At 35.9% G+C, this 25567-nt stretch overlaps 1 protein-coding gene across 1 annotated transcript; it reads left to right on the forward strand.

The window, feature by feature from the left end:
• The first annotated feature begins 24 nt into the window (after positions 1–24).
• LOC100373681 (eukaryotic translation initiation factor 3 subunit M-like) lies at positions 25–14684 on the forward strand. Its single transcript, XM_085504461.1, has 10 exons — positions 25–142; positions 3820–3958; positions 4803–4944; positions 5853–5976; positions 6124–6218; positions 7141–7324; positions 7810–7891; positions 8333–8476; positions 13645–13705; positions 14537–14684. The coding sequence occupies exons 1-10, from the start codon at positions 101–103 to the stop codon at positions 14658–14660; spliced, it is 1137 nt and encodes a 378-aa protein (XP_085360587.1). The 5' UTR covers positions 25–100; the 3' UTR covers positions 14661–14684.
• The last annotated feature ends 10883 nt before the right edge of the window (positions 14685–25567 follow it).

Raw genomic sequence — 25567 nt, forward strand, 5'->3', positions numbered from 1 at the left:
TGCGCCCTCAAGTGTTTTTGCAGTAACGAAAAGTGCGCCCTCCTGCGGCTGACATTTACCGAGATTTGGTGTCCGTGTTAATTTTTTTGACGGAGCAAATATGAGTATTCTCGCTTTCATCGACGTGAATGAAAATGACCAGGTAAGGGGTGGTACTTAATATAACACCATCGTTACAAAGTTGGTTTCTGTAATTATTTAAACAAGTGGTTTTGTCTTGTTGATCGTACGGTATTGCACAATGATGATATCCAACATGGCGGCTTCCATGTTGCATGTGGGGCGAGATATTTGTAACATATTGCCGACCTCAATTCGTTTAAATGAATATTTGGCCTTACGTGAAGAATGTTTATAGGATGCGTATTTGTAGTATACTTCAACGTTAAGATGACTAGCTAGGTGTGTATTGTCATTTGCTTCAATTTTCGCGGGAAAATTCAGATAAATGCAGATTGTCAAAAAATATTGATTCCTGGTACTCGTTCATTCTGGAAGATACTTGCAGTCTGGTTAACAATGTGTGTCATGCGAGACAATCCAGTATGTTCTTGTACGAAACCCCACTCACTTATGCACTTGGACATAATAATAGTAATGGTCATACATGTACCAGTATGGTCTCTAACAGGACGGATTTTGTAGGGTTTAATGAAATCTCCCTGAATAAAGTTGGGTCAGATTGTTTGGTGCTGAGGAAGAATACAGTCAAACTCAGCCAGATGTAATCGCTGTAGTGTGAAGTGGTCAATGGTGATGCTACTTCTTCACTGATATGTTGTTGGTTAACTCCCGTGGCTGTTTTGTTGTCGATTCCAGTGACACAAGTTCACAAAAAATAAACTATCTGACATGCAGCGCGCCCAGCAACGCTACGCGCTCTTCGACATGTTGTTGTTTTTAATAATTCACATGACTCTTGTCCATTTCAGTGACGCAAGTTTACAAAAAAACATGAACACTACATCGGAAACACTGACATTGCATTGGCGACTGCTACGTGAAAACAACAAAACTAATAATAATAATAATCTTTATTGAAACCGTATCCCGAAGTGGGATCTTAGTTGAAAATACAATAAAGTAATACAAATATATAGCAAAAAAAATACAAGACATTCACAGACAATTGAATAAAGAAAAGAGGCGAAAAAAAAAAAATTAAATTATTTGGGTTGTGGCATCTGGCATTTTAGGATTTTTTCTTGTCGTAATTTGAAACAAGTGTGGATGAATTCTCCTAGCTCAATGATTGTTTTGTCATTTTTACTTTTTACTATATCTGTAAGTTGTTCGTCATCCGTCCCCAAGTTGTTTTTAATGTATTTAATATTCTTGATCATGATTTCTCGTTCCTTCTTGTATAGATTACAATTGAGAAGAAAATGTTTTTCATTTTCAATTTCCTGTTTAAATTGTCACAAACTAGGCAAATTCGGTCCTCCGCTAGAATGTTATTATATCTGCCTCTTTCGATTTGAAGGGTATGAGCACTTATTCTGAGTTTTGTCATAGCAGCTCTATGATTTGAATTTTTGATTGTAGTGAGATATTTTTCATATGCAAATTCTGTTTTAATTTTCCTATACATGTAAGTTCGTAACTTGTTTTTATGGTTTTTACCTTTGTTGTCATCGTGTAATGTTTCTGTGCTATGTATTTCAAAGGATTGTTCTAGTTTGCGCGTTACTGTTTCAGTGATTTGTTTTTCATCAAGAGATTTATATTTTTCCGAAATATTTCCCATATTTAAATTTTCTCAAATTTGTTTTATGTCTGTTACCCAGTTGTCTTTTCCTTTTTTATCAAGATGTATTCCAAGATTGTAAGCTTCATGCACTAGCGAATTTGGGTTAGAATTATTTATTTTGATCCAATATTTGATCATATATTTTAAGCTTGTTGCTAGGAGAGGATATCTTCCCAACTCTAGTAGGCTTGCCAAATTACTTGCTTTGCTATTTACTTTTAAAAGGTATTTGCAGAAATGTATTTGTACTTTTTCCATTGGTGTAGACAGATTTGCCATTATGTTTCTACTAATGTTTCAATTTGTAGCCATTTTATATGAAGCAACAAATTTTTACAATTCTTTTTTTTGTTAGAAAATGACACAGTGCTGCTGCGTCATTGAAATCAACAACCCTGACCGCCTGTGTATCGTTCAGCATTTTATTTTTTACCGTGATACAATGTACGACTCGAGTAGTCTGTACTATATGTTAGAAATCAACAACACTCTGTACTTTGTTAGAAAATGACAGCGATGCTGCGTCACTGAAATCAACAACATTCACAGACCATTAACTGGGTGTTTACCAATCACTTACATCGTAACACATAACCTGGCCTAGGCCTTCAAGGATAAATAACAATAGAATGTGACTGAAAGCAACTTCTGAAGTTACAAAATTCAAATGTTATGGCCAATTTGTAACTATAATAAGATGTTTTTCAAGATCACTATATCAATGTACAATTTTTTGATACATTAATGACATGCCAGAGAAATTAAATAATCAAGAAAAATCGCTGTGCGTTTGTGACTTGACAAAACGACTAAAGGGCATACTGTCATGGACCTACAACCCAGGGTTCTCCCCAGAAAAAATGCATAGCGCCGGGGCTAATTTGCATAATAATTTGCATATCATTTACATATATTTCCTTCATTGATTAACAGAACTTATTTACAATTATGAATATTAGTGAGCTCAGTCACAAGGCAAATATTTTTTTTAATGGAATCAGCACATTATGTTTCACAATTTAGAAGAGTTTGAAACATTCTCGAAATACAAATGCTGCAGACTAAAAACAAACGCAAATACATTAGCATGTGTCCTTTGACCCGATGGGTCAAGAATTCCATTAACCAATCAAAATGCCGCATGGTAATGCCGGTAGAACCCGAAGTTTTCCGAATGGTAGTGAGCATAAAAATTACATTGCGGAAGTAAAGCGATGTCGTAGCACGATGTGTTGGCATCGATTTCAATTGAAAACTGCATGACGGCTTTCGAAAGAGGTGATTTGCAATTTTTAAAAGGTAAATTAGGTCTTGAAAGAATAGTTTTTACATGATTCGCAATGATAACAGTTCAAATGTATTTTACCAAATCACGCAATAAACACGTTGTTTTTTTCTTGAGTAGCGTGAACTGATCGTAAACTCCGATTTGACCATGTTATATCGAGGTGGAATTGATTTTGAAATAATTTTAGCTTTAAATCTAAAGACTGTGTCTATCGCAGAAAGTATTTACTTACAAACAAAGAGGTGCTAATTCCACAAATTTGACTAGCCGCTACGTATCGTGCGACTAGGTCTATTGTTTATAAATTATAATCCACGACTGGCAGGATGCGTGTCGGTCGGTACTTAATTATACCAACAATCAGACAATAGTCCTCGTCGGAAGCATTTCCGTGGTGGTCACTAATTTTGAGTGACGGTCGGGGCCGACCGGCGTGGCGAACAAAGCTTTTTCACATCTGATATTGGCATGTCAAATATGAAATCAAGCGCCGAGGTGGGAACACATAGCGCCGAGGTCCCAAGTGAAGCGCCGAGATTCACAGGTATAGCGCCGCGGACCTCGGAGCTAAAAAGCCCTGGGGAGAACGCTGCTACAACCCCAAGATGAACAGAATTCTTTCATTTTTTACTTTCACCATTTATGATATTTACTCTGTACAACTTGTATATTAGTCTGGTCATGGCTTATTAACACCTCTGATTTGCTTCTGAATTATGTTTTTATTTCAAAATGTAAAGGACTATGACATTTACAATGACCTATTGTGTATATTTCACAGGCTTCTGAGTTACGTGGCTATCTCAAATCACTTGGGGCTGAGATATCAGAAGAGACATCTGGTGTGGGGATATGGCAAGATATATCTCATGTTTTGGAAGCAGCAGATGTGATATGGAAAAATGTCAGTGACGAATCTGGTAAGTAAGGGAAAATGTCAGTGACGACTCTGGTAAGTCAGGGAAAATGTCAGTGACGACTCTGGTAAGTCAGGGAAAATGTCAATGACGACTCTGGTAAGTAAGGGAAAATGTCAGTGACGACTCTGGTAAATCGGGGAAAATGTCAGTGACGACTCTGGTAAGTCAGGGAAAATGTCAGTGACTACTCTGGTAAGTAAGGGAAAATGTCAGTGACGACTCTGGTAAGTCAGGGAAAATGTCAGTGATGACTCTGGTAAGTAAGGGAAAATGTCAGTGACGACTCTGGTAAATCAGGGAAAATGTCAGTGACGACTCTGGTAAGTCAGGGAAAATGTCAGGGACTACTCTGGTAAGTAAGGGAAAATGTCAGTGACGACTCTGGTAAGTCAGGGAAAATGTCAGTGACGACTCTGGTAAGTCAGGGAAAATGTCAGTGACGACTCTGGTAAGTAAGGGAAAATGTCAGTGACGACTCTGGTAAGTCAGGGAAAATGTCAGTGACGACTCTGGTAAGTCAGGGAAAATGTCAGTGACGACTCTGGTAAGTCAGGGAAAATGTCAGTGACGACTCTGGTAAGTCAGGGAAAATGTCAGTGACGACTCTGGTAAGTAAGGGAAAATGTCTGAGGATATCAGTAAAAAAAGACAACAGCTGGCTTCATTTTACAGTAATTCATTTTACAAGCTGTTTATATGTACTATTTCAATCAGTGATGTTTCCACTTTTCAATCAAACAACATGTTCAACTTCTGATAAATTTGTATTAATGTAATAAAAACAAAACTCGTGAAAGTCATATATTCGATGCTGTATTCACTGAAAATCTTGTTTTGTTTCCAGATATTGAGAGTATTTTCAACAGTATACTGTCTCTGCTACTTTATGTACCTGCGGAAAAACAAGATGACTTAGTCATCACTATGTGTGAGAAGATTATCAAGGCCCATGAAGGCAATGAACAAGGAGCATGTAGGATTCAAATGTAAGTGAACTTTTATGTCACAAATATTTAATAGCTGTTAGATTGTACGCACCTTAAAATGCTGTAGTCGCAGTGCAATGCACATTTAATTTCGTGTAACCCATTTTGTTGTGCACATCTCAAGATCTCAAGTCAACCTCAACAGGAGACTTCAAAGGTCCATTTCAATTTGTTTCATCCAGTCGTATAAATTGGTGTATGACAAAAATTGTTGAACAATAAAATAATAATGTATATCCTTACATGCTCGTACATGTCAGGATAGTCACTGGTGTGTTTTTTTAGTGCATGTATATTTCAATGGTTAGTAGCCATTTTGGCAGTATCATAATGATTTTATCATAGGCTCCTATGCCAGATATATTATGTCTTATCTCAAATTGAAGGCTGGTGACATGGGCTGAAAATATTGTATATTGTGAATGATGGTGAACTTATTTTTTTCCTGAATTATTTCAAATATCTGGGTTTTAAAAAGTGTCAAAAAAATGCAATTTTGGTTTAACATTATGCTCTATAGAATTGTTCTAAAAATAGCGATTTTTGAAAAATTATAGGACAAGTTCCTTCAAAACACACAAAAGAATGCTGCATTGTATTTCATGGTGCCTTGATTTTACATAATAAACCAATGAACATTGTCATGGATTAATGACCAATTTTCTTAAACATTTCTACCTTAAAAGAAGACGTGTAAACCACATTGTCAGTTTTATTTTTAAATTTCCGTTCAAAATACATTTTCAAGATATCTTAATATTAGCAATATGAAAAAATCACAATCAATACCAGTATTTTTAGTTTTCCATTGACATCCAAATACAGCAATGGAAGCGTATTTGACTGTGGCTTTAAAAATGATATAAAAATGGTCTTTACCGTAATACATTTTTTTTCCCAAACCACAGACTATCTAACTTGTTCTATGGGTTGGATGAAGCGAATCCACTGCGATACAACGTCTATTGTAGTATGCTTAGATTAGGAGGACAGACAGACAATTTGAACATAGTTGTGACAGATATGGACACAGTAAGTTGTTCCAATCTCACTTTTACGAGTTAATTTATAATCGATATTGTTTGTCAGTTTACTTTGGTGAGAGTCTTCTCATTAGAAAGTCACACGACTTTGCCTTGTCTGAAGGTTAATACTAATTACATGCATTGTTGTTATTAGCTTGGTGAGTGGATCGATAAATGGAAACTGAGCGTTGAGCAACACCAGAATCTTTTACGTCTCTTGCACGATGCATTCCTAGAAACAAGACAAAGGTGAGTTGGGGATGGCATTTGTTGTGTTAATTATTATTGCTTATGCAAATTTATTTCCTGTCATTCATACTATAGTGCTGTTTATTACATTGCACACAATTACTGTCAATGCTACACACAATTTGTGTGCACAAATAATTGTACACAACTTTGTCATAAACATTATTCTGGTTTTGACACTTGTGATTTTGTCCTGGTTGAATTGAAGCATTATATTCAGAGGTACGATGTAAAAGTGTGGGTTGTTTCAAGTTCCGTCGTTACTTTAGAAACTTGTCTGTTTGTGGTGTGAAAACATTCTAATTTTGTCTGCGTAGGGTTGTTTGTTTTTACTGCGTAAATGTTCAGTAGTTCATCAGAATGCCGGGAACCAGAAAAAAACTGAACAAATTGTGTCAGCTAGCAATTAACCCCCTAATCTGTCACGGAATATGACTGATGGCACTGTAACTTGAAACTCTTCTATTCTCGGGGGCGGACATCCAGGCATTTTCACCGTATGAGAACCATCACGATGAAAACAAAGGCCGAAAACTCTCAGAAAACAGGATGGGTTTTTGAGACTCCCCTGAACAGTGTAACAAGATTACACCTGTATGTGTAACTTGTATATATTTGGATGTTCAAGATTACTTCAAGGTTGAGTTTATGTTGTTTTCTCAAATTTAGCTATTACGGTATCACTGGCTCTTCGCTCGGCGTTCCACAGCACGCACAGGGCCGTTAGAAATATGTGGTACAGTGGTGCACGTCTTGTGACGTAGCACCACCTGATGATTGTACAGAGAATGTGAATACACACCGTTGGTTTGTTGTTTTACTGTGCTGTGGTGTTCTCTTGACAAACCAGGGTTAAATGCTGCGGCTAGTTAGCTGAATGATTTCTTAAATTAATCCATGTTTATGATTTTGTATTTTTCAGTGAAGATGCCACCAAAGTAATGGTAGAATTACTCAGTACATATACAGAGGATAACGCATCACAGGCCAAAGCTGATGCACATAAATGCATTGTTACGTCTTTACGGGATCCTAAATGCTATCTAATGGACAATTTACTCATGCTGAAACCTGTTAAATTCCTTGAAGGTGAACTTATACACGAGGTAAGCAAATCGTCATGACTAATACCGGATTCTGTCGTTAATTCTCCCTAGGCTGTTTAAGGCGTAGAGGAATTTTTCAATAAAAATAGATTCCCCAGAAAATATTTGATGATCTTTTTTTGAAATTTTGAACCCCAAATAAGCCCACCAGCCGTGAAATCGCCCATGACGATTTTTTGGATGGGCGAATTTACGCCAGAATCCTGTAATTAAATTGGGGCATTTAAAAGTATCTGTTAAACTTATTTTTGAGATTATAGATGACAACTGATCAGACATTGTTTGTTTGACGATTCTAGTACTCGTTTGTTTTATTAACTCTTATCCTGCCAGCCGATGTACTTTTAACATTGACTTGAACAGATAAGGGTAAATGTATGTTACAATACAAACTACGGTTGATTTACGTAGCTGTCAATTTTACGATAAATGAAAACACAAATCCTGCACACACTAACTTACTGATTTATTTTGAATCTTTTCAGCTCCTGTCTATATTTGTATCTGGAAAACTGTCAACTTATATTAATTTTTATGACAACAATACAGATTTTATTGAATCCATGGGTAAGTTGTTTTAATTACTGGTCTGTTACTTTGAGCTCAACTCAAACCAATCTAACCAACATGTGTGCTGTTCCTCTATTACCAGACAGCCCAAATTGTTGTGCATTTTTTCCCATATATTCTTCAATATTTGGAGCCAATAGACAAAATTTGAGTCAGTTTTGACTCAAAAAATTTGCCTATTTTTGTCCCAATCTTCTGAAGGAAAGTGCAGACTATAAACAGGACTAATTTCTGGTGAAAAGAGGGCGCTGGTGGTGAAAACCTTAATGTGCCATATATATTACCAAATGCTAGTGTTGAATTACTCTATGCTGGTTTATGTCATATTTCACCATAACTATGTTGAGAAACAAACACATTTGCAATACTAATAGGTCATGATAACGTGTATTTCAGTGTACAAGCTTAATTGTCAAAACGCTTTTTTTCTATCCGCAGGTCTTTCGCATGAAGCAAATCTGCACAAAATGAGGATTTTAACATTTATGGGTATGGCGACTGAAAAGAAAGAAGTCACGTTTGACACAATTGAACAAGAACTGCGTCTACCAGCAGAGGAAGTGGAAGGGTTTGTGATAGATGGTGAGTTTTTGATACCGTTAAAATCCTATTATAAACCGCGGTTTATAATACAATGTATCAAATAAAAAATTGGGATCAACAGCTCAAGTTCGGGGTGCGGTTTATTTTAGGTACATATTGCAATCACTAAATGGGCGTGGTAATTTTTTCCCCACATCACTTGCACAAAACAAACAATACACCGTACAATCTTTTGAATATAAGCTAACTCCAATTTAGATGTCAGGGAAGAGTGATAAGCGTCACGTCACATGAAAAAAAATACTCGGTATATTTAATGTACCGTAAAAACCCGCAAATAAGCGCCACCCTCAATTAAGAGCCACTCAGTGAAAATTTGTTACATTTGACCCTCCATTAAGAGCCACCAAGAGTTGAGTGGTTTTGTCAATAAGAACCCTGAAATAAGCGCCAGCCGGCAGGTTGTTTACAATCAGGCAGACACCGAGCTTGTCGTGCCTCACTTCCACCCTGCATTGTTTATTGCCCCATAGAAGGTGTGAGACAAATAAAGATTACCCGGTATCCCCATAACTTGCCTGATGTCCTGTGTAATTGAGAACGGAAGAATGATAGACGAAAGAAATGAACTGAGAGCGTGAATGTGACTGTCAACTTGTCCATTTTATATTTCTGACACACAATCGACCAATTCACAAACTATTCATAGTAACTACTAGTATGTTTTTTGCCGAAACACCGAAGGATCACGTTGAGATATTCCATGGAGCTAGCTCCATGGATATTCATTGTCAATGTTGTCTTTATAACCAAGTAAAGAACGTCACGATTTTAGAACGCCTTTATCGGAAAATCGGAGGTATCGAAAATACATTCTCACAGACGGACCGGAACAGGAAGTCAGCAGAAAACAAAAGATTTTTTCCTTAGCGTGGGGGAAAACAGAGGTGTTAATCCGGTCCTGGCAACGTTTGAGGGATCGTGACGTAGCTCCGACCAGGGAGCTGTAATGCTCCGACTGTGAGAATGTAATGATTACGCAGCCCACTCTCGCTGATCGTGATTTTGGGTTATTTTTTGCCTTTCATTTGAGACGTTCGTTTTGGGGTGATTCGAGACAAAATCTTCAGGGAAGTAACAAAATAACTGGCATTAGTTTGGAGAGGACTCTCTTGCCGAAAATAATCAAAATTGAAGTCGAATGGATTAGTTCCACAAACTTGCGCGATCAACTTGTCTTACAGCAAAGTGAAGTCTACGTGACCCGCTGACCCAAATATTTAAATTAGCTATTTGTGAGAATTGAAAATAATCTGAACTTGTACCAATCAGAAAATGCCTTTTAACAGGCCTGGGCTTTCGTGAATGATTTCGTCTCTCCGATTGGTCACAGGAAATTATTTTTAATACATGTAATTGTTACTTTCTCGGTATCGTTTCGTATTTGGTTATATAGGGGTGGGGCTATAGTTTGACCCCGTTTGCGTGGACTGTGAAGTACGTGAATATCATTAACATATCATTATAAGCTGGCTTGATTATGAAACAGGAAATATAAACCAAAGCTGTACTGTCAGACGTCTAGCGCAATTAAAACAATGCCCAAGTACCCAAGCTGTAAAAATCTATAGAAAAACTTGTTTTTATTTATTGTTTTTGCCATAAATACAAGTGATTGGGCATCATTTTCTTCATTCGTTCCATGCTTGCTTTGCAAGTATGTCTTCTCCTGTCGCTGCTGGTCAGATCAATTCTATCCGAAACTATTTTATATCGTCACCAAATCAACCACAACGCCAGCCACAGCCACCCAAGTTATTCCCAGTTTTCAAGAAAAAAGTTTGCCGTACCAAACTTGGTAAACAATTGTACAACGGAGGTACAAGTGATTCGAGTGTAGGGTCAGACACTGAAAGTGCTACCAAATCCGACTTCAGGCATTGCTACACATTATCGATGAAACGTCGAATCGTCGTATTTATTTGACATTTGTTATTCCCATAACAGTATTTTTACAGAATAAATTAATTGCAATGATACATCATTAATAATTACTTGTCTATTTTGGTTGTGTGTGTGTTTGCCTATCCCCTTCCCTATTTCACAATGAACAAGTTTGATGACCCTGGTTTAAGAGCCACTGGCTACAAAGTTGTCAACATGTTACCTCAAATAAGCACCACCCAGAAATGAAAGTGTTACAAAGTGGCTCTTATTTGAGGGTTTTTACGGTAATATGCATTTTTTTTCTTCATAATGGAAAGTATATTCTGAGGAATTTCAAATAAAAACAAACATTAATGCATTGCTTAGTAGAAAATGATCATGGTACGGCACTAAAAAAGTACGGTACCGTGGGTACGGTAACGTAATCCGGCCATGCTTCGGCTCACAAGTGAATCACTTAATTGTTTTCGAACTGTTGAAATTGTTGATTATTACTCCGTAGTGATTATAACAACGCACGAAAAATAAATTCATTGAATTGTTATCAAATGCAAGTAAAATTCAACTTAGTTTCACCGTGAGCGAATTATTTTGGTCACATGTAAACGATCGAAGCGATATGACTTCCGCTATGTAGTTTGAATGCACACGAGACATTACTTGACTGGGTAGGTCAAGTCGCTAATTAACCAATCAAAATGCTGGATGGTGCCCACGTGTTCAAATTACCTTAGATCATTTAAATATGTTAATGACAGGTCACCGACTTCATGGTGAAAGAAACCTGGAAGCGATTTGCCGATAATGTAGTGCGATCTTTTGGCTTTGATTTTCCTTGGGAAAACGACATGACTTTTTTTTTAAATCAAGAAATTAGTTGTTTTCGAACGATAAACTGAGCATTGAAAAAGAATTTAACAGTTTTTCGGAGAGAACAGCTCATTGTCGAAAACTTGCTACACACGGATGTATTCATAAGGAGTATTGACAAAAGTTGTCACAAGACTGTGTGTTTGACATCCTAACAGTACTGAACAATAAGGAGGTGTGAATATTTTTAGGCACGTTGTCGAAACAAATTAATAGGATTAAGAACAATGTACCAGCTGGTTGAAACAAAGTCGGTCACGGTCTTGTTGAATTGGGGGTGCGGTTAGTAATAGGTACTTTTCATGTTTTCAATTTTTGTTGAGAACTCTTCAACATTGAAGCCGAAATCGGGGGTGCGGTTACTATTAGGTATGCGGTTTATAATAGGATTTTAACGGTAATCTTTTTAGTTCTATTCAGTTCTCTTGCTTTTCATCGCCAGACTTTTTCACCCAAATTTTTCTGCACTTTTCCTTTATATTCTTCAATTTTCCTGTAACTAAACACAAATTTTGTAGCCAACAGACAAAATTTTAGTCAATTTTCAGTTTTTACTTTAAAAATTTGGCTACTCTTGTCTCAATCTTCTGAAGGAAAGTCCAGACTATAAATGGGACTACCGTATTTGTTTTCAGTTAAGCGCCACCTTCAATTAGGTGCCAGTGCCACAAAAACTTTGTATTTTACACCTCAATTAAGCGCCAGACAAAGTTGAAATTTTGGCACGTAATGATCGTGAATTGGGCGCCGGCGGATCGACTACCGGTTACCGGTTCGTAGCGATGGACGCGATCGCGGAAGTCCCTCGCTGTTACTGTATGAATGGCTTTTATGTAAAAAAAAATTGGTTTTGCTTCTAACAATTTTTAAGAAATCGGTCTATAATCTCTTGAAACATGTCTTTTTAGTCTACTGTAGAAAATATCAGCGTGGTTTTTAATTTCGCAGTAAGTCCATAAAAACGAAATTAAAACAATGCGAAAATGTTCTGTTTCAAATACGCTGTTGTCACAGTAAACAGTGTTAAATTATTCTTTAAATGCTCAGTTTACTTTCCAAAAATAACTAATTTCTTGATTTGAAAAAAAAATCATGCCGTTTTCCCCACCAAAATCAAAGCCAAAATATCGCAAACATCGGCAAATCACTTCCGCATTGCGTTCATACATTATTTAAATGAGCTATGGTAATTTGATCACGTTGGCATCATCCAGCATTTTGATTGGTTAATTAACGACTTGACCTATCAGGTCAAAAAACGCGTTCCAGGTCAAGGAAGCATGGCAGACATCGAATCGCGTCGAGCGTTTACATGCGACCAGAATCATTCGCTTACGATGAAATTAAGTTGAATTTTACTTGCATTTTATTTTTTGTACGTTATTATAACTACTACTTAGTAATAATCGTAACCGTGGAATGCAGCATGACCGGATTTTGCTACCGTGATCATTGACTACTAAGCATTGAATTTGTGTTTGTTTTATTTTTCTGTTGATTGTACGGCAAACTGTGAATGTTTTCTAAAGAATGATAATTTTTGTATAACTTTCTAAACTGTCTGAAAATGGGTCATTTACTCAGTATTTAAAATAAAGGCTACAGTGACTAAGCGTCAGACTGTAATGTAAAATATTGTCAATAATCTATCACCAGAATGGAGCAAAAACAATGGCTTGTAACACAGTTACCGGTACTAGAACTTGAAGTGCTTGAAATAAGCGCCATTTGAAACAAAGTTGCTCAAATTTAACCACAAATAAGCGCCATCATGACATGAAAGTGTAACAAAGTGGCGCCTAATTGAAGACAAATACGGTATTTTGTGAATTTGTGATGGAAAGCGGTATTCTGTGGTGAAAAGGTTGATGAAACATAGTCTAGTTTATTAAAAGTCTAGTATTTTGAGCTGACATCAGTGTCAGTGTGCCCTCTCAGTCGATATGATGTGCCACGGATGCACAAAGATTTGGGCTACTTGGGCTAATTCACTGTCACGTCATTGATGCTACAGAAAATCGTACATTGATATAGTGATTTTGAAAACATGCTGCGAAATGTTCACACAGCAAAATATAATATGTGTAAAAACCAACAAGAACTGTAACACCACTCTACTGATGTAATATACTATTACTACTGATGTAATATACTAACCACACACCAATTTCAATTGTTTTAACTATTTCATTAAGTCATTGTATTTTTTTGCAATGAAATTGTTTTTATTCATTATCAACCCTCTTCTTTAGTGTGTTTGGTGTTTAGCTCATAAAAGATCACTCTGAAAAAAAATCAACAAAAGGGGCTGTTATTTTCAATGACTTTCAGTGTATAATGCATTACAGTACTAGTTTTTTTATTGGATTTCTCTTTGTTTGTGATTTTAGCTGTAAGAACTAAAATGATACAAACCAAAATTGACCAGATGCAGAAAAAAGTTGTAATACGGTAAGTAACTTTGTAGTTGTTTCCCTGACGACATTGTAGTTACTCTACAACCTGATGGTCAGTCTGAAGGGAGGATGTGTTCTCCATATATTTTTACCTTTAGTAGAAATGTTTGGTGCTACATTCATAAGCCCGTTTAACTTTACAATTCCATCACACAATCTGGAAATTTAATATGTTTGTTGGTGCTGTAAATCGTTGCTATAAATTTTCACACTTTTAGGATTTTATGGCGTTTCTGAAAATAAAATTTCATGAAAGTCATCAACATGTCATAGGACATTTTGCTACTACAAAGTTTTATGATTTTTACTGACTCACGAAAATTTGTTTTGTCACGAATGTACTTTGCAGGGTCCATAGCACCAAAAGCCAAATGATTTCTAAGACTTTTCCCAAACTTTTTTGCATATTTCCCAAGACATTTTGATCCTTAATTGAGGCCAACATCATCATCAAAGTTCTGAGGATATGGTAGTTCCCTGCAGAAAATGGACCTTTCTAAAATGAATTAATAACTATGAAGAAATTTTAAGATTTTTCAAAGATTTTTCCTGTAATTTAAAGACAACTCAGAGACTTTCCAAACCTCAAAAAATCCAAAGACTTTCAATGGATTTTCCCAACGCTATGGACCCTGCTTTATGTCAAGGGCTTTCAACAACTTACAGATGACAAATTTTATCTATGTTTTACATAAATGACAGGCATGTATAAGGTCAAACTAAGTCGTATTTTAATGATCCAGTATTCAGTAAATTCAATTGCATTTCTGTTAGAAAAGGTGACTGTTATTAGAGCTGTTAAATGTATATCCTTGTTTAATTGCAGTTCTGCAACACATCGGACATTTGGTCGAGCACAATGGCAACAGTTGAGAGATCGTCTGGAGGCATGGAGGTTTAACTTATGTCAAGTCAGAGAAAGTCTTGATTCTATCACTCCAACCCCTTAAGTCATCATCGCACTAACAATGAAATAGATGTCAGTCTGCCCTTGAAAAGAAAGTTATTCTAGAAGAGGAATGTCAACACTAACTATGATCATTATCTATGTTTGTCCCTTTTCACTGCCATGGTCAAGTTTTGCTACAAAGTACTTTAAATGATAGCTGGGTTTTAATGTTACTCTGTAAATGCCAATAATTTTAAAATCAAGAGAATACTTAAAATTCTGTTGATGGCAATGCCTACTTCATTTTGATGCTTGAAAATTGTAGTAATTAACAACAAATGTACCTCAATAGACTTTAATAAAAAATGGCCGCCAAAATCATGAGAGCCACACGACTTATGTCCAGCAAATAGTATTCCATTCTTGTCCCATCAACTGTCCAAATACAGTGGTTTTGTATAGAGCAGCAGATGCTAGAGCAATGCAGAAAGGAACACTACCTAACCAGCAAGAGCAAGTCTCTTGCTCTCAACGTGATTTTGGCGGCCATTTTTTCCTAAGGTCTGTTCTGTTCCTTTCCACCTGTGCAGGGACTGTTGTGGCTATGAAAGGGTTCAATGTGGGGTGATCTCTTGGATATAAAATTTGTCATGTATATAATATTCATCTGTAACTGTACTTGATATGACAAGATTATTAAAAATCAATGAATCTAGACAGTAAACAAAGTGTTGAATGTGTTAGTTTCTTGGCCCTCTAGAGACAAGTTCATGCGATACCGTATATCTTCAGTATTCCTTGTAACATATAGGAGTGTGTTAACTTAACAGTACATTGTATGTGTGAAAATTTGCCCAATCCTTTGAACACCAATTATAACTTTTGTCCTCTTTCACAAAAAGATCCTGTATAAATTGTTCAATATTTATTTTAAAATCGTTATTTATCAAATTTAAGATATAAAGTTTTGTTTATAGTAATATAGCTGGAATATAAACATGTCAGGAATATGATTATGATGATTGTTTAACATTTAAATGATTGACATTTGTATCTGATCATCAAACGAGTATTGAGAGATATTGCTCTGGAACAGCATTAATTAAAACAAAATCAGCCATTATGAATATATGTATAATGAATATATAAAATTTGAACATAGTCGGTCAAAGCATGTCAGAGATATGGCTCTAGAAGCCCATTCATTAAAACAAAATGACCACTAGTCAGTCATTCAGAATCCGATCAAAAAAAATAAAACAAGTTTTTTAGCACAAAAATAGCGACCATTAGGCCACTTTGAAAAGGATCGTCAAACCAATGTATCCGTATAACTGTGACATGATGTATAATGAATATTAAAAATTTGAACATAATCAGTCAAAACAAGTCAGACATATGGGTCTGGAAACCCATTCATTAAAACAAAATGGCCACCGGACAGCCATTTTGAGTCTGATCTGAAAAATAAAATGACGTGCATCAGGAACCCGTAATGTCTAATGTATGTACCAAGTTTGAACGAAATCCATCCATAAATGCCAGAAATGCTTGATATTTGATGATTTTTTCGCACAAAAATGACAACCAATCGACCATTTTGAATAGGATCGTCAAACCAATATATCTGTCTATCTATGACATGATGTATAATGAATATTTAAAATTTGAACATAATCAGTCAAAACAAGTTGGAAATATGGGTCTAGAAGCCCATTCATTAAAACAAAATGGCCGCCAGTAGGCCATTTTGAATGTTATCTGAAAAACAAAATTATTTGCCTCGAGGTCCCTTAATGTCTATATATCAAGTTTGAACAAAATCCATCTGTAAACAGCCGAGAAATGCTTGATTTTTATGATTTTTTAGCACAAAAATGGCCGCCATTCGGCCATCTTGAATCAGATGGTAAAACAAAATGATGTTCATCAAGGTCCTATAATGTCCAACGTATATAGAAGGTTTGAACAAAATCCATCTGTAAACGGCCGGGAAATGCTTGATTTTGATGATTTTTAGCACAAAAATGGCCGCCATTCAGCCATCTTGAATCAGATCGTGAAACAAATTGACGTGCATATGTATGATATCATGTATGATGTATGTGTGAAGTTTGATTGTGATTGGTCCAGGCATTTCTAAGATACAGGCCCGGACGCACGCACGAACACACGGAGGTCAAAACATAAGTCCCCATTTTCGGACTGCGTTCGAACGGGGACTAACAAGGACAAAAGAAACTTAATTTTGACTGTTGAAATTGGAGACGCTATCGCTAGTACATTGAACAGACTATTTTTTCAGGTGTCAACAATACAAACACACATATAATACACCCATTGTATGTTTAATGCATTTAGCATGCATGCTTTACAATATATCAGAACATTCCATTGATGTGTACTACACGATGAGTTCTAATATTACCCCTGTACATTGTCATTCACTTCCTCTGCTGGTAGAAGTGTCGGTAGTTCTTGTTCATGAAAAGTACGCCCAATAGGTTATGACCCTGTAATTACTGGTCCAACAGGATTAAAGCCATAAGAGATTCTGTTCCTATACATAGACATTTTTTGCAGCATGTAGATATATTGGTGTTAGAATTCACCAGATTGGGAGACTTCTGGTGGAATTACCTCGATAAGGAGATATTTTTTGAAGTGTGTATGCATTTAGAACAGACCAACAGCAAGCTCAATACAATACTAGCGAAAATAGAATAAAGTTCTGATTGTGAAATACTCTCGATATTTTAACTTAATTTGATTACATTAGACAATTTTTGGGGAGGTTTGTCTGAAACTAGTAGGGTGTGAATCAATTGGAACGTGTCAGTTTCCAATTTAGCTTAAGCAACACCCCTGAAATCCGGGCCTGAAATGTGTTTGAATTAAATATATTCTGAGTTTGATGAAAAAACATCATTTTCCCCCTATTTTTTGGCCAAACATGAAATTTTTCACCCAATAAGACCCCTTTTGTAGACTTTGATTGGGAAGTGACCTTTTTTAGTCCCGTTCGAACGCAGTCCGAAAACGGGGACTTGTGTTTTGACCTCCGTGTGTTCGTGCGTGCGTCTGGACCTGTATCTTAGAAATGTCTGGACCAATCACAATCAAACTTCACACATACATCATACATGATATTATATATATGCACGTCAATTTGTTTCACGATCTGATTCAAGATGGCCAAATGGCGGCCATTTTTGTGCTAAAAATCATCAAAATCAAGCATTTCTCGGCTGTTTAAACTTGGTATATACATTAGACATTATAGGACCTTGATGCACATCATTTTGTTTCACGATCTGATTCAAGATGGCTGAATGGCGGCCATTTTTGTGCTAAAAAATCCTACAAATCAAGCATTTTTCGGCTGTTTACAGATGGATTTTGTTCAAACATTTGACATTATGGGACCTTGATGCAAATAATTTTGTTTTTCAGATAAGATTCAAAATGGCCTACTGGCGGCCATTTTGTATTAATGAATGTGGTTCTCGTGCCATATCTCTGACCTGTTTTGACTGATTATATTCAAATTTTAAATATTTATTATACATTGTGTCATAGATAGACAGATATAATGGTTTGACGATCCTATTCAAAATGGACAAATGGTGGCCATTTTTGTGCTAAAAAATCATCAAATATCAAACATTTCTGGATGGATTTTGTTCAAACTTGGTACATATATTAGACATTACAGGGTCCTGATGCACATCATATATTTTTCAGATCGGATTCAAAATGGCTGTCTGGCGGCCATTTTGTTTTGATGAATGGGCTTCTAGACCCATATCTCCGACTTGTTTTGACTGATTATATTCAAATTTTAAATATTCATTATACATCGTGTCATAGATAAACAGATATATTGGTTTGACAATCCTATTGAAAATGGCCGAATGGTGGTCATTTTTGTGCTAAAAAATCATCAAATATCAAGCATTTCGGGATGGATTTCGTTCAAACTTGGTACATACATTAGACATTACGGGTTCCTGATGCACGTCATTTTATTTTTCAGATTGGATTCAAAATGGCTGACTGGCTGCCATTTTGTTTTAATGATTGGGCTTCTAGAGCCATATCTCTTAAATGCTGACTGATTATATTCAAATTTTATATATTCGTTATACATCATGTTATATATATACATGTATTCAAAATGGCTGATTTTGAATGCTGTTCCAGAGCAATATCTCTCAATATGGACAAGTACTTGTTTGACGATCAGATACAAATGTCAATCATTTTAATGTTAGAAAATCATATTCCTGACATGGTTATATTCCAGCTATATTACTATAAACAAAACTATATATCTTAAATTTGATAACTAACGGGGACTGTGCCATGCATGGCTTGTTTACTCCTAAATGTGCATGAATCATAAAGAAACATGATTATTTAAACTGCTGCACAACTTGTGTACAAATCTGATCATGCGTTCTGGAGTTATGTGAAATGAACAGAACCACATCCACGAGTCCCTGTCTTGGACTGTGTTTTGTAATGCCGATTTATCACTAATGTATTGCTAGATTCAGTTGAAAGTTTGCATTCACGTACTGTACTGGCAGGTTAAACTGTAAGTTGCGCTATTTTGTAATTTCATCAAATTTGTAAGACTGACAACTGATTTTGTCTAAAATCTTAAAATCACAGTCAGTAAATGTGTCCGGAATCTTTTCTTGCAGATGAACAGGGATTAAACAGGATCATACACACACACAAATTAGTTCACAATTCTTCAAGTTTTTTATGGTACCCATGAAAGTTTTCTCGCCTATGTACTTCATACTGCATTAAAATTGACATACAGATGATGCATATACATGTATCTACTGGCAGTAATAACAACACTGGGTCTTTGCATTGTTAATGTTAGCTTTGTACGTATTTTGTCATCAATAACCCAAATGTCAGTGCAGTTACAAACTAGCATTTATTTAATAAAAAGATACACATGATAAAAACAAGTTTTTACAAAATTTAAGAACGATAACAGGTAAACTCATTCTCACTTTTAAATGAAAATCGGAACATTAATTTCAGAATAACTTGCATTTTGAAACCGAATACTCTACAATTGGAGTATTCAACAAGGCATGTTGTTTGTGCCTTTCTTCACATCTTGGTCTGAAAAAGCTACTTAAAAACAAATTTAACATTTAACATTATCACAATTTTTTTTTCCTATTAACTATGAAGTAAAGTTTAATAATCTTTTCCACTAACCCAGAGTCCCTCATGCAACGCCACGAACTATATGCCTAGGAATGATGCTAGTAATATCACATTACCTATTAAGATTTATGCAAATATCATGCATGCTATGGAATGTTATCTATGTAGCATTCCACTCACTATCTCATTAAACAGGTATATGCCGAGGTACAATGGCAGTAATATCACATTGCCCATTCTGATTTATGCAAACACAACAGCTACTATGGAATGTCATCTATGTAGCATTAGACTAGATGTAGGGATCTATGTAGCATTCCACTCACCAGCCCATTACCAGATATATGCCTGGGTACAATAGCATTAATATCTCATTGCTTATTCTGATTTATGCAAGCACAACACCCATTATGGAATGTCATCTATGTAGCATTAGACTAGATGTAGGGATCTATGTAGCATTCCACTCACCAGCCCATTACCAGATATATGCCTGGGTACAATAGCATTAATATCTCATTGCCCATTCTGATTTATGCAAGCACAACACCCACTAGGAATGTCATAAGCATCTGTGATATTCCACTCACTACATGCCTACTCAATTCAGTGGAGTGACATAGATTTTCGGTGAGGATTACACATATAATCCACATTGAAAAGGATAACATGGCTATTGAAAAACTTGTTATACATAAGTCACAAAGAACTTCACACAAACTTCAGGATGAATTCAAGTTGTTTGTGGCACTTTACAGCGGAAATTGATTCAGCTCAGCAGTTTCAACATGAGCAGTGTGATTTACTGAAACAGTAACTGGCAGGTTATCAAAGGTACAGTCAGTATAATTTACAACAGAGATCTATTGTCAAACAGGTGCCATTTGTTTATCAACACCAGGCCTATTGTTTAATAATTGTGGCTACACTGTCTCTGACTTTGAGTCAGTGTGTTATGTCTAGACACTATTTTGGCTCATTTTTTCAAAAATACAAATTGTGTCACTATTATCGAACTGCACCAATTTTCGCTGTAAACCAAATCATGCTTGTATATTTACAAAAGATTGACAGCTGATACAAAGTTCAGCTGTAACACTAGTCTAAATCAAACTATGACTAATTTGTCACTATTATCGAACTGCACCGATTTTCGCTGTAAACCAAAAGCATGTTTGTATATTTACAAAAATGCATGTATATTGACAGCTGACAAAAAGCTCAGCTGTAAACAGTAGTATAAATCTGACCATGACAAATACATGTAGTACTTGTTACTGCCAATCATGAATCATGCAGAACTTCACATGAACTTGAGGAGGAAACATTTGTGGCACGTTCAACTGAAATCATGCTTGTATATTTACAAAGATTGACAGCCGATGTAAAATTCAGCTGTAATACTAGTCTAAATCAAACTATGACTAATAGTGTTTGAAAGCGTGAAGAGGACAGTGTCTGGAAAAATGTTGATAGCTATAAGTAAAGACGATATAATATGCAGCAATAAATATTAATGTTAACGTAGTATCAAATGATAAACTTTTATACAAGTCATATATTATGTTATGTTTAAAAGTGTTTGGATATAAAAGTTAAAAAATCTGAGACTTGCAATGTGAGTCACCCACGCCCACGGCTAAAACCAGAAGTGAAAGAATTCTGTATCATGATCAGAGAAACATCTCACAAGTAGTTGTTTTACATTCCATGCACATGCGATATTTGATATTTGCTTGCAGGACTATATCAGCTAAATCTTGTACACACAAACTGAAGTAACATGATATTAATGTTAACATGAATGAGCTTGTCCCGCTGTCCACGCAACTCTGTCCTTAACCGCAATGAAATCTGTTGAAACAGACAAAACGCATATATGGATTATTGATCTAAGGAATGAAATGATGTGTATACTCAGGTTTCTGGGCCCTCAGAACTATTAAGTTTTTGATGTTTTATAGGAAGTCTTGGCTACACACTGTTAACACCGTCGCCTAATGGCAGACATTTTCATTTTAGAGCTAACAATTGTTATATCCAAACTACTAGGGGCAAAGAAGGGACATTCATTCAATTGCTATGAAACATCCTGAAATCTAGAAATGATTGAAAATGAGATGTCGAATTGAGTTACCAACATGACTATACCCAGAAACCATGCCCATTTTTGCAAAACCACGCTAAATTGTAACTCAAGCTTTAAATAACAGTTAACTGAACTTTGAGTTATAAGCAACATAAATTTTGTTTTTTGTTACTCACTTTATAATTCTATAGCATATCCTCCACAGGGGATTTTTTGCCATCTGTGCACCTCCCTCCCATATCTATATTATGGAAGACAATATCCTCATCTGATGCCCATTCAGGTACTACTTGCAGGTCGTCCCATGAGCTGTCTAGCGAACCTCCGAAGTCACCTCGTGGAACAATGTTCTTGGAGGAATCAGATGAAGAAGACATCTGTGGAAAGAAAATAATTATAACAATTGTAGAAGTGTATATAACCGAGGTATGTAACTCAAATCAATATATACAATATTTATTTATGCAGTTTTTGCCGATTTTTTTATTATAATAAACTTACAACAGAAGATCTATCTTGCTTGTTACTTTCTTGTTCAGCCTGCAACACCATATCAACAATAGCATCATCAACGTAATTCATGAGAAGATCTTCCAGCTTTCTGCTTTCGGGTTTTCCTTTCGGTTTCTGGCTTGTGCTGATTGGTAGATCAACAAAATTACAAGCATCTCTTTCTGTTTGATCAATCCAGTCTAGTTCTTCGTGGCAGCTTAGTTCTTGTTCTGGACTTCTGGAGATTATACTGTTACCCATAAGTAGTTTTATGTCATCAGCGGCATCAGTACCATTTTGACCAGCAATGCTTTTCTTGTCAATTTTCTCTGTTTTGATTTTCTGTCCTAGTGCCACAGTAACTTCTTCTTCATCATTTAGTGCAGAGACTGGTGTTTCCGTACATAGCAAGTCAGGGTCTGATTCTGTCATCAGTGTTGGTAACTGAATATCTCCCAGACTATCATCTGTGGTGTCTTCATCATAGCTTGTTATGTAGTGATGTAATTCTTCCAATTCTTGAGGAACCTTCATCTCAGTAACTGGCAGGCTTGGAAGCACAGATAGAGATGTTGTTGACCACAGTACATCACTTTCAACTTTAGATGTGTCATCTGACAATGAGCTAAAGGCCTCCTCAAAGCCATCCTCAAAACTCGCTGATGACAAAGCGTGGTAATCTTCAAACTTACTTTCAATGAATGAAGCTTGTTCACTTTCTTGGGACTGAATAACTGTTGGTAGACTGTCATCAAAATTTCTACCAACGAGTTGGAGGGTTCTAGCTGTAACGATGAGATGATGTTGCTGGTCTGGTGTCAAATCATTCCACATTTTGGATATTGTCGAAGGAAAGGGCTCTTCGTCTAGATTGCTGTCAGGAAGAATCTTTTCTAACTGCTTCTGGACTTGGTTACAAAACAACAAATACCTGCAGTAATGAGAATGAAGCAACTTTAACTACTTTGCTCAAACTTTTATCTATAGGACACAAGTAGTAGGTAGTTGCTAGAATTTATTACCCATTTCCCTTTAATTACTGTTGTTATTTTTAGTCCCAGTTTGGAGTAATCCGAAAAACGAGGATTTATACTTTCACCTCTGTGCGTCTGACATGTAACTCGGACATACCTGAGCTGATTACATTCAAATTACACACACATCATATCATACATCAGCACATGCATTTGTTTGGTCAAATGGCAGCTATTTTCGTGCTTAAGATTTTTAAAATCAAGGAGTGGTATGGCCTGCTCTTAAAAAAAAAATCACTTTATTGAAATATATGGTATGATGCATTACCCATTTATTTCGAATTCATCAATATATTTCTTTTTGGATGAGACCCTTTGCTTATTTTGTTGACGCCTGAAATCCCAATCACTGTTTCCTGATCTGAAAAAAAGAAGAAACAAACGAAAGTTAACCTTTGGCTTACAAATTTGCTTGACTAAATTTTCTGACATTCAAAAACTGTGACTACTTTGTAAAATTTTGTAATTATATGGTTATGTACAGTGTACAGCAGAAACCTGTGGATGCTAAAAACATGTCAATAATAAGAATTTATAAATTCAAAATGGCTGTTGGACCAATCTAGCAATGGTGTTGTGATATTATGAGTTTAATATTTATGAGTAAGTCATCAAATCAGCTAAAATATTAATTTAAATAAGTTGGCAGTTGAAGACACTTTTACATGCATATGCATATTTATATGCATATGTGTGTGTAGTGTAGTATGGATGGATGTAGACAATGTTGAGCACCTGAGCCAATTACATATGAATTTGAATGAAGGTTGAGGGTCAATACAAATATGTATAAATGGAACTGCATCTGTTTAAACAAGATGATCGTCAGTCAGCCATTTTGGATTTGATGGTGACCAAAGTGTGATTTTGAAACATTTTTGGCCTTAAATTTTGGTTAGCCCAAGCATGTATTTGATATTGCTGAATACAGACGGATGAATGTATATGATTGAGGTCAATCCATAAGTCAATTTTTGGACTTCGTCTGAATAGGAATAGGAACTGAACAAAATCCTTCCATACAGGACTGAGATCCAGTTCCAGAATGTCAGAAATGATTGATTTTGATGAATTTTTAGCACAAAAAAGATCAACTAACTTGAATCAGATCATAAAACTGTGTGTGTTTGAACATGATCGACGTAAGCATGTCTGAGATTGGTTGGGGACACATGAATGCATGCACACTTGTCAAAACATGAGTTCTCATTTTTGAACTTCGTCCGAACAGAGACTAACAATGTATTCAATCTGTACTGATAATTTCATTAACAAATTCTCACCGTGGAGAGCTTTCTAGATCAATTTCTTCACAATCAATATCAGCCAGGTTGATTTTGGGAGTACTGGAACGTGGTGGTCTAGGCCTTAGGGATCTCACACTGTCTAACTTTTTTCTGTGATATTCATTTAGTTTAAAGTCTGGATCTCTTTTTGCACTGGGACTGCCATCTGTTTTCTTGTATTTTCTTGATCCTTTATTGGTAATGTTGAATGCACTGTACCTGAGAATACAAAGAAACAATTGATGTCATTCCAATGATTGAGGATCCATCCCCAAGTTGTAAAATCTACAACATAAATATCTAAGTATGGTGATATATGTGATGAAAGTCTCTCCTTGATCAAACGTATTAATGAAAGCGTCATAGACCACAGTAGACACTTGAAATTGTTTGATTGTGTAAAATAAGAAATAAGCTAGGTTATCACCGTATTCAAAAACATAAAATACTTGTTATGCCAATTAACCTTTTCACCACCAGTTCCCCCTTTTCATCGCAAATTCACATAATAGTCTCATTTATAGTCTGCACTTTTCTTCAGAAGATTGCCAAAATAGCCAATTTTTCAGTAAAAACTGAAAATTTACTCAATTTTGTCTGTTGGCTCAAAATGAGGATTCATTACTAGAAATGTTGAAAAATATAAGAAAAATCAAAGAAAGCTTAGAAAGAACTTCCATGTGCTGAGAGTATTGGAGACACATTAAATATAAGGGGAGAGTAGGAAATCAAACTGGAGGTTCACCGCGGCTCTACGCAGTACACCGGGGAGAGCCGCAGACTGCTTATAATTAGGGGTCGTAGAAAAGGTGTGAAATACGTACTTAACAGTTTCCTTTGTGATTCCATGAGTCTTTGTTTCAAATAG

The sequence above is a fragment of the Saccoglossus kowalevskii genome, chromosome 1, assembly GCF_978046115.1.
Source record: "Saccoglossus kowalevskii chromosome 1, keSacKowa6.1, whole genome shotgun sequence".
Classification (NCBI taxonomy): Eukaryota; Metazoa; Hemichordata; class Enteropneusta; family Harrimaniidae; genus Saccoglossus; species Saccoglossus kowalevskii.

Excerpts from the sequence above, each read along its gene's own strand:
- LOC100373681 (XM_085504461.1), top strand. The coding sequence starts at position 101 with ATGAGTATTCTCGCTTTCATCGACGTGAATGAAAATGACCAG. Across the intron at positions 6,219-7,140 it reads TTCCTAGAAACAAGACAAAG|TGAAGATGCCACCAAAGTAA; the intron begins GTGAGTTGGGGA and ends TGTATTTTTCAG. Across the intron at positions 13,706-14,536 it reads CAGAAAAAAGTTGTAATACG|TTCTGCAACACATCGGACAT; the intron begins GTAAGTAACTTT and ends GTTTAATTGCAG.